At 50.2% G+C, this 9460-nt stretch overlaps 3 protein-coding genes across 3 annotated transcripts; 2 read left to right on the plus strand and 1 right to left on the minus strand.

Annotated features, from left to right (window-relative positions):
• Window positions 1-1387: 1387 nt before the first annotated feature.
• BGZ61DRAFT_503106 (cytochrome P450) lies at window positions 1388-5006 on the plus strand. The gene is made up of 6 exons (XM_046251759.1): window positions 1388-1551; window positions 1609-1727; window positions 1782-1817; window positions 1867-3933; window positions 3985-4181; window positions 4233-5006. The coding sequence occupies exons 1-6, from the start codon at window positions 1428-1430 to the stop codon at window positions 4906-4908; spliced, it is 3219 nt and encodes a 1072-aa protein (XP_046109151.1). The 5' UTR covers window positions 1388-1427; the 3' UTR covers window positions 4909-5006.
• Window positions 5007-5429: 423 nt separating this feature from the next.
• On the plus strand, window positions 5430-6068 carry BGZ61DRAFT_473103 (uncharacterized protein; the record flags this gene model as incomplete). The annotated part of the gene is made up of 1 exon (XM_046248419.1): window positions 5430-6068. One exon carries the CDS (start codon window positions 5430-5432, stop codon window positions 6066-6068), a length of 639 nt encoding a protein of 212 aa, XP_046109152.1.
• A 165-nt stretch (window positions 6069-6233) lies between these two features.
• BGZ61DRAFT_527717 (amino acid/polyamine transporter I) lies at window positions 6234-8287 on the minus strand (the record flags this gene model as incomplete). Its single annotated transcript, XM_046253154.1, has 8 exons — window positions 6234-6347; window positions 6399-6479; window positions 6528-7052; window positions 7108-7268; window positions 7342-7674; window positions 7730-7901; window positions 7947-8002; window positions 8053-8287. 8 exons carry the CDS (start codon window positions 8285-8287, stop codon window positions 6234-6236), a joined length of 1677 nt encoding a protein of 558 aa, XP_046109153.1.
• Between the last annotated feature and the right edge of the window lie 1173 nt (window positions 8288-9460).

Here is a 9460-nt window from a genome sequence, read left to right on the forward strand (position 1 = left end):
ATGTCCTAATGTTGGGCAGATATATCCTGACTGGAGTAATGTAAACCTTGTGGTGCCTGAGTCTTCGGGGAGCCCTCTTGGGATAACTACAGATCGAGTATGAGAAGGACAAGAGACAACGCTGTGATTGGGCGCATTCGGATTATCATGCCACCATTACCCCAGCTATACCTTGGAGAGAAATACCCGGTTCAGAATGATGCCATGAGTGGTGCGCACGTTTAGGAGCTTTCTACTGTGTGGCAGTTGTGAGGGAATACAAGGGAGCAGATTAAGCATGGAGTGATTTCCTGAGTTTCTCAAATATGATCTTATTCACCGAAGCTCCAAATTGGGAGTTTGAGTATTGTATGCATTGCATGCTCCTTCAATATCTACTTTACTGTTAGGTAGTCCTACTCAGACGCTCTTCAGCGGTTGAAGAATATATCTCTACGGAGCACTCATCAAGTAGGTTGTCACGGGAGAACAGTCTCAAAAACGCCGAGGGATTTAAGCAGACTTAATAAAACCACATTGTCCGAGGCTGTTTGTAATTCGGTACCAAGTGGGTCAGCATTGGTCCACTAGTTATCGCACTGTTGAAAGTCGGACCGCCTCGGCTTGCTTTTCCTATCAAGTATGGAGATGTTACATATTTACCGGGGCTCTATATGCACGATTCGTCATTTTGCCATGTCGAAAACTCCGTTCGTTGACTTAAACGCCGTTCAGATAAACCCTGTTGTCTGAACTCCGTTCGACTGAATCCCGTTCATCTGAATCCCGCTCGGGTAAACTTCTCGCCATCTTACGCCTTGCTGTTGCTGAATGCTACTAGCTAACATGTTCTCTCCTTTCACTTTTATACTTTTGTTTGCAGGCTTATTAGCCCTTTCTAGGAATTAACCCCGAATTTAAACCTCTATGACACCTTCTTGAAGAACTTTTAGCGTGGGATTGATGATTGAACGAGCGCTCGGATTTGCCCGACGGGTCCCACACGGCATGAGACCGGAGTTCGCAAGGCTCCCCCTTAAACGACGGGAGGCGATAATTGTTGGGAGACAGGCCCATTTTTGTCAAAACACAACCTCGGCTCAAGGGTTTCATACCACATTAGGGACGACGCCCGACCCTCCGACGGGCTCAGTGCCGAATGTGTGTTTCACCATGACGACACTCGACAGGGCTGGGCCATTGAGCCTCCAAGATAGCAGAGGCCTTACAGGAAAAGTGGGTGTTGAGATCTTTTTTTAGTTGGATCAAGAGCATTGCTCGAATTCTCACGCTCAGACCCCATGCAATGTGATACCGAGGCATGACATAGACGGAGATTGGCAATGCGTGGCCATATTTCGAATTGAATATCTACCAGCCTAGTCCCCTTCTCAAACTAATTTTCAAACGGATTCGTGACAAGCCGTGAAGTGGCAATCTCAGAAACCATGGCGGAGATGCAAGCAACCGTTGACATTCCAGAGCCCAAGGGCCTGCCATTTATCGGCAACATTACTACCATCGACCCTGAATTCCCTCTTGGGTCGATGACGTCGCTTGCCGATCAATTTGGTGAGCTCGAACACGGTGGTTTTCGTGTCCACTGATGCTGACTCCGACGTCAACTAGGCGAGATCTATCGTTTGCGGTTCCCGGACAGGACCGTTGTTATCGTCTCCAACCAGGCTTTGGTAAATGAGACGTGTAACGAGAAGCGTTTTAAAAAATCAGTCAACTCGGCGCTGAATGTTGGTCGCATCAAATTCACATTAACATTGGGATCTTTCTGACCGCTACTCTAGCAAATCAGAGCGGGTGTCCACGATGGATTATTCACAGTAGGTCAGCGCGTCCGAAAACAGTCCTACTTTTTAACACTTAACCCAGGCAAGAATGGGAGAGGAGAATTGGGGTATCGCACATCGAGTCCTTATGCCAGCTTTTGGGCCTCTGTCGATCCGTGGAATGTACGATGAGATGCACGACATTGCGTCGCAGCTCGCTCTCAAATGGGCACGATATGGACCCGACAATGCAATTGCCGTGACCGACGACTTTACCCGATTGACGCTGGATACGCTAGCACTATGCTCCATGGGATATCGGTTCAACAGCTACTACTCCCCAGTACTTCACCCATTTATCGAAGCGATGGGTGATTTCCTCACTGAAGCGGGTGAGAAGCCACGTCGCCTACCCCTGCCCGCCATCGTCTACCGGGCAAGAGACGACAAACTTATGAGCGATATCGAGGTCATGAGAACCACCGCAAAGGATGTGCTAGAGGCACGCAAGGCAGAGAACAGCAGCGAGAGAAAGGATCTCTTGGACGCGATGTTGCAGGGCGTCGACTCGAAAACAGGAAAAAAGATGAACGACGAGAGCATCATGGACAACCTAATCACCTTTTTGATAGCTGGACACGAGACAACTTCTGGTTTGCTCTCCTTTGTTTTCTACCAACTTCTCAAGCACCCAGAGGCCTATCAAAAAGCACAGCAGGAGGTAGATGATGTGGTCGGAAAGGGCGTCATCGAGGTCGGACACCTCTCGAAGCTGCCGTACATCAACGGCGTTCTGCGCGAAACCCTCCGAATCAATGCCACCATCCCCCTGTTCACTGTTGAGGCATTTGAAGACACTGTTCTGGCTGGCAAGTACCCCGTCAAAGCCGGTGAGACCATTGTCAACCTGCTCGCAAAATCACAACTAGACCCTGCGGTATTCGGCGACGATGCGAACGAATTCAAGCCAGTGCGCATGTTTGACGAGAACTTTGAACGACTGAACCGCGAGTTCCCCAACTCGTGGAAGCCCTTTGGCAACGGCATGCGCGGCTGCATTGGCCGTCCATTCGCTTGGCAAGAAGCATTGCTTGTCATGGTTATGCTTCTCCAAAACTTCAACTTTGTTCTTGACCCAAACTATGTCTTCGACGTCAAGCAGACTTTGACAATCAAGCCAAAGGATATGCACATGCGGGCCATCTTGCGCGATAACCTCACGCCTACCACCCTCGAGCGCCGCCTTGCCGGACTCTTGAAGGAGGAGACAAAGGAGAAAGCTGCCACCAACGGTTCGGTAGATGACGGCCAGAGCGGTGTACCGATGACGATTCTCTATGGCTCCAACAGTGGAACTTGCGAGTCTCTGGCACGTCGTATCGCGACTGATGCCGCAGCTCACGGATTCCGCGCCACCAAGGTCGATTGTCTGGACAGCGCAAAGGGCAACTTGCCTACGGACCAGCCAGTCGTCATCATCACCGCATCATACGAAGGACAACCTCCCGATAACGCGGGACACTTCGTGGCTTGGATCGAGCAAACAAAACAGGAGCAGAAGCCGCTCCAGGACGTCTCATATGCTGTCTTCGGCTGCGGTCATAAGGACTGGGTTCAGACCTTCCATCGCATCCCCAAGCTGGTCGACAGCAATCTTGAGGGTCTTGGCGCCACGAGGCTTGTCGATATCGGCCTCACCGATGCTTCGTCTAGTCAAGTCTTCGAGGACTTTGAAGCTTGGGAGGATAAGAGCTTGTGGCCTGCGCTGACAGCTCGATACAATGTGACGAGTCCCAGCGAGGGTATCAAAAGCAGCGTGGACGTAACCGTATCGAACCTGAGGGCTTTGACTCTGCGACAAGATGTTACAGAGGCAAGGGTCATCAGCACTCGCAGCCTGGCAAGTGACGACGACAAGAAGCCAACGAAGAAGCATGTCGAGATCCAGTTGCCAGAGGATATGACGTACACAGCCGGCGACTATCTTGCCATCCTGCCAATCAACCCCCAGGAGAGCGTCCATCGTGCCATGCGACGATTCAAGCTTCCATGGGATGCTCATTTGGAGATCAACACCAACGGTCCACTGGCTCTCCCGACGAATACTTCGGTTCCAGCCAACGACATTCTCAGCTCATACGTCGAACTATCGCAGCCTGCAACCAAGAGAGTCAGTACACCATTTCTTGCCCAAGTTACCATGCTAACATATATGTTCCAGAACCTGCTCACCATCGCCGAAGCCGCCACAGATGAGACTACCAAGGCTGCTATCCGGCACCTTGCCAACGATGCGTACGGAGAAGAGATTAACGCCAAGCGAGTTTCGGTTCTTGATATTCTGGAACGATACCCATCTGTTGACCTTCCCATTGGCGAATTTCTGCTGATGATGCCTTCGATGCGCATTCGACAATAGTAAGTCCTTCATCAACTCACTTCTTTAAAGCAGAATCTGACACCAAATAGCTCCGTTTCTTCTTCACCCCTCTGGAACCAATCCCACGTCACGCTATCCTTCTCCGTCCTCAATGAGCCCTCGCTCTCCGGCCATGGCTCCCATCAAGGCGTTGCCACTTCTTATCTCAACTCACTCTCCGAAGGCGACACACTGCATGTCGCCATCCGCCCCTCCCAAGCAGCATTCGGCCTCCCTTCAGACCCAGAGTCCACACCGATAGTTTGTGTCGCAGCAGGCACTGGTCTGGCGCCTTTCCGTGGCTTCATCCAGGAACGTGCAGCAATGATTGGCTCTGGACGCAAACTCGCACCAGCAATCCTATTCTTCGGTTGCCGATCGCCGGATGTGGACGATCTTTACCGGGAAGAATTGGACGAGTGGCAAAGACTCGGAGCTGTGGATGTACGCCGAGCATATAGCCGTGCTTCGGAGAAAAGTGAAGGGTGCCGCCATGTGCAAGATCGTATGTGGAAGGACCGCGAGGATGTTATTGACTTGTGGCAGAAAGGTGCTACTGTTTTTGTATGCGGATCGAGAGGTGTTGCCGAGTCGGCCAAGGAGTCCATCATCAAGATTAAAATTGAGATGGAAAGCAGGATAGATGGCAAGACAGACCTGGAGGCTACCCAAAAGTGGTTTGAGTCTCTGAGGAATATCCGCTACGTAACGGATGTTTTTGATTAGATTTGGATGTTCTGGGACAATTATGGAGTACTGGGTCTGTAGCCATCAGTTGAAATGAAGTGGAGTTTTTATTTTATAGAGATATTACTATGAACAACCTAGACCGTATTTTGACGAGCTCATTTGATTGTAATACTTTTATCCACCAAATCGCAGCAACCATTCGTGGCGAGGTGCAACCTTGATGGTGTTGTGGGCGAGGGAGAAACTGCCGTCAAATATCAGGAACGTTAACGGCTAGCACGGGCTTTAGAATGCGTCGATTATCAGTGCACCAAACTCCTAGATGATCTAATCGCAATGGAAGCATAAACATTCCGTAGAAAGTTTGATTAAATGGGTGTTACGATTCTGCGAAGCCTAGAGCAGCAGGTAGAAGTGGCTGATGAACTTGCAATACGAACCGAAAGGGTACCGCAAATCAATGCCTCACCAGTAGTGAATCAAACCCACCCTTCTATTTAAGACCTGGTGCCCCAAACCCTCCAAATAACTCCCCATCACTTTCTATATACATCAAAATGAACAAGCCAACCTCTAGAACGACCAATTTCGCTCAAGGGAAGGTCGTTGTCCTCAACGGCTTCCCTGGGACTGGGAAGTTTACCATACTCCGATACCTGCAGGACCACAGTTGGCGGGGCAAGACATGGAGTCGACTCATTGACAATCATCTCCTAATCGATCCGGTTCAGGCGGTGTACCCTGATCGTGGTCAAGCCCATTATCAACTACGGCGCCAGATGCGAGATATCATCTTCTCTTCTCTCCGAGAAGTTGTTGGAGAAGGACATCTGATCTTGATGACTGCTTGTCTGGCGGAAAATGAAGCCGATAGGCAGGTTCTGAAAGAGCATCTCAACCTCGTCCGCGACACGGACATCCCCTTATACTGGATCAATGTCCACTGTGACCTTGGTGTTTTGGAACAGCGAGCTACGAGCATAGAGCGGGTTCAGGGCACGAAACCGAAGTTGACTAATTTGCAGACATTACGCAAGTTGGTCGATGAAAATCAGCTCCTTCGTCCTTCAATAACGGACAATATCAACCTAGTCACAAAGTCTCTGGATGTCAGTGGGAGTATAGAGGAAGCTGTGAATGGTGTTGAAATGATTATTACCGACTCAGAACCCGTAACTCAATATCAAAGTTCATAATGATGCCAGACATCCTCCATGTGGCTGCAGTTATTGGGGAACGCATATTCAGGGATGGGCAGTGGAATGATCAAGTAAACAAAGGGCCATTATTTGTATTTAAAAGTGATATCATTTGAATGGTATGGTGACCGAACATGAATGTTTCCATGGGGCGGATAGAGTCTACGACGACTGCTTCCTCGAAGAATCCTTCTCGCCATCTGACACATCCGGGGCAAGTGCTGGGTCTTTGACCTCCACGCCTTCAGTCATAGGGTCTTGGCCAATCATGTGATGCTATAAATGTGTTAACGATTGTCATTCCAGATGCATGCAAGAGAGTGTTACCTTGATGTTGATCTTGGGTCCCTTGAACCATTTGTGGGCATCGACGAAGAACCAAATCACAATGAGAATCATTGGCACACCCTAAATTAATTAGTATAATTCACATTGCTTCGCACTGGGACAGCTTACAAATACCACGACAGTCCAGTTCATGCCATCAGCCGTCAGGTTGGCGCCCTCGTAAGCCGGGAAGCAGAAGATGGGCATCATAACCAACGCAAACATGCAGGAGACAATACCAACAGGAACGCTGAACTTTCCGAGGTTCCAGGGTCCGGGGCGAAAGTTGTTCCCGACAAAGGCGATCTTGATGAAGACGGGAAGGACAAAGGCAATGTAGGCAGCAATGGCGCCAATGGAAAAGATGGCCGCAATGCTAGCATCTCCTCCAAAGAGTAGGAGCATGCATAGGACTCCGATCAAAGTATTGAACCAGACGGCGTTGACGGGCGTGAGGGTATATCGGTTGACCTGCTTGAGGAGTGGGCTGAGCACACCGTAGCAGTCATCTCGGGCATATGCGAAGCAGACTCGACTCGCGCTAACCATGCAGCCCTGGCCCATTGAGTAAGCGCAGACGATTGTCATACACAAAACAGCAATGGCGATTGGCTCGGGGAGAATTTGGATCAGATATGCGGCCCAGGGTTGGCCCTATATGGCGATTAGCAGGCGGTAAGATCCTGAAGTTTTGGCGTCATTGACTTACCAAATCGCTCTCAAAGATTTGTTCGACATCCTGGATAGTATATGCGATAAGAACGTTCAAAATGAACCCCAAGATAGATCCAGAGACAGCGGTCATGACAATGGATCGCGGTGTGGCAACCGACGCATTGGAGCATTCCTCTGACAAGTGAAACGACGAGTCTGGTAAGAGAAGGGATACGCGGTTAGCAAGAACTCTAGTGAACCCACGGGCGTATCGAGTAGGGGGACGAACCATAGCCTGACATTGTCCAAGTAATGGCGAGAAAGGACATCATAACCGAGATACCATCAGGCCAGTCGGTATAGTTTTGGATGCTCCAAGCAAAGTCGCTCGATTGGAATTTCGGGGTGACCTTGCTGGCTGCTGGGATAATGATGATGGTGATGAACAAGCAAGCTACGTTGACCACGGTTCCCACAGAGTTGAGGTTCGCGATCCACCGCGTGGGCATACTGCTCAGGACTGACTGGGTGATCATGATGAAAACTGTGAGTAGAAACGTCTGCCAGTCTGTTGGAACGTAGTCGGGGTTTCTCATCGACGCGACAGCGAGAATCATTCCAGCTAGACAATTGGTTAGGTACAAAACCGCAGCATCAAGACAGGTAGTTGCACTCACCACATCCATAGCCAACACTTGGGGCACCAGTGACTTGCACCAGCCAGTTTGCCCAACCAGTAATCCAAGCCGCGAGTGGACCATACTTTGGACCTGCGAGGACAGCCGCCGCATAGTACAGGCCTCCAGAGGTGGGCATACTAGATGCCAATTCTGCCATTGACAGGGCGACCTACTTCTGTTAGGATCAGATAGTCAAGAAAGGCTGTAGACTTACACAGAGAACGAAGATGACGGAGAGAAGCCAGCCCCAGGTATTCGCTGCCGGACCCGCTGGAAGCAGAATTAGTACCACGTCTTAATGTATTCCCACTGATACATACCATAGCCAAGTCCATACCACATGGTGGTTCCGATACTCGGGAGGAGACCCATGACGGCAAAGCTGACAGCGAATGTTGTCCATGAAGAAAACTCGCGCTTGAACTCTTGCTTGTATCCCAGCGCTGCAAGTGTTTGCTCATCCGCCGACAGGTCGGCAAGATTATCGGGAAGATCGCCACTGGCCAGCACGCTCGTCACCGCGGGCGCAGCGTTGGCTTCCTCGTCGACTCCCATGTTGGGCAAGATCCGAGTGTCAGGCGATTGGGGTGCTAGTCGACTGTAAGGGCGGCTGAACTTGAGGCGAAGGATTCAATCCTGCAAAGGATCCAAACCTGCGAACGACTCGAACGGAAATGGCAACACTTAAATAAGATCCCGGTAGGCTACTCGAATCGGGAGGAACGCGGGGTAAATAACATCGGTCGTCAAGAGGTTTGCGTCGGGCAGCCCGATATCACAGCAAGTTTCCCAGCTCACACGCATTAGTCAACGCCACACGAACCGTCACTTTCAACCTGCACACATCACATATCTATACCTTCTTGAATGGAGCTGAAGGCGATCCCCCTAAGAGCTGAAAGGGATAGTGCACTGCTCGTGGGGGCATGATAAGACGTAGATAAGCTGGGGTAGAAGATAGCATCCCTTATCTTCCACGTATCACACGTACGTTGTACGACCATATCCCTGCATTCCGCGACACTAGAGAGAAGGGAAATGAGGAGGTTTGATACCCCCCTACTTGCGGGCCGTCCCAAAACGGTCAATGGCTTGCATTTCCACCCCTCGCCACGCAGCCGCCCACGATGAAAGTGCCACTGCTGGAATCTCTTATCTCTCGTTATTGCTGGCTGGTCCATGACGTGTGAAAGAGCTGCCAAACCAGCACAGATATCCAATAAATACGAAACGATATCGTGATTAGTGCGGAGATATTCCGCCTGTCGAACCTTTTTTATTCCGAAACTTCCGAGATAAACTCTCTTAGTAGTTTCCCGTGACTGCAAGGGCTTGCGGGAGTATCGTCGCATGGAATTGCCCCGTCCATACATGCACTGGATATTTACAATCTTGCGAATTCCTCGTTTAATTTCGTCGCGGTTCGTGTCTCGGTTCTTGCGCCAAACATTTGAATGCTCAATTGAAACTTTTGACCAAGGAGTCTCAACGAAGACCAAGTGAATGCGGCAGGAGGACGTTTCTCAATTCGCATCGTGACTTGGTTATGTTTCATGCAGGCTGCCGAGAGTGGATCACTGATGACACGCTAGCTTAGTTTGCCTCTTTGTATCGTCAACTCCGCCGTGGCAGATGTCTTCAAGATCGTTGAGGTACAGTTCGTATACGCAGGGAATGGGATCGACTTGAGATCAACCCCACAAGAGTATTCTTCGACACAGACTTGTT

This window comes from Ilyonectria robusta, assembly GCF_021365365.1.
Source record: "Ilyonectria robusta strain PMI_751 chromosome Unknown BGZ61scaffold_3, whole genome shotgun sequence".
In the NCBI taxonomy this organism is placed as follows: Eukaryota; Fungi; Ascomycota; class Sordariomycetes; order Hypocreales; family Nectriaceae; genus Ilyonectria; species Ilyonectria robusta.

Bases quoted from the DNA above. Each gene is read 5' to 3' on its own strand.
- BGZ61DRAFT_503106 (XM_046251759.1), top strand. From the start codon at position 1,428: ATGGCGGAGATGCAAGCAACCGTTGACATTCCAGAGCCCAAGGGCCTG. The intron at 1,552-1,608 runs GTGAGCTCGAAC...GACGTCAACTAG, and splicing joins GTCGCTTGCCGATCAATTTG to GCGAGATCTATCGTTTGCGG. The intron at 4,182-4,232 runs GTAAGTCCTTCA...GACACCAAATAG, and splicing joins TCGATGCGCATTCGACAATA to CTCCGTTTCTTCTTCACCCC.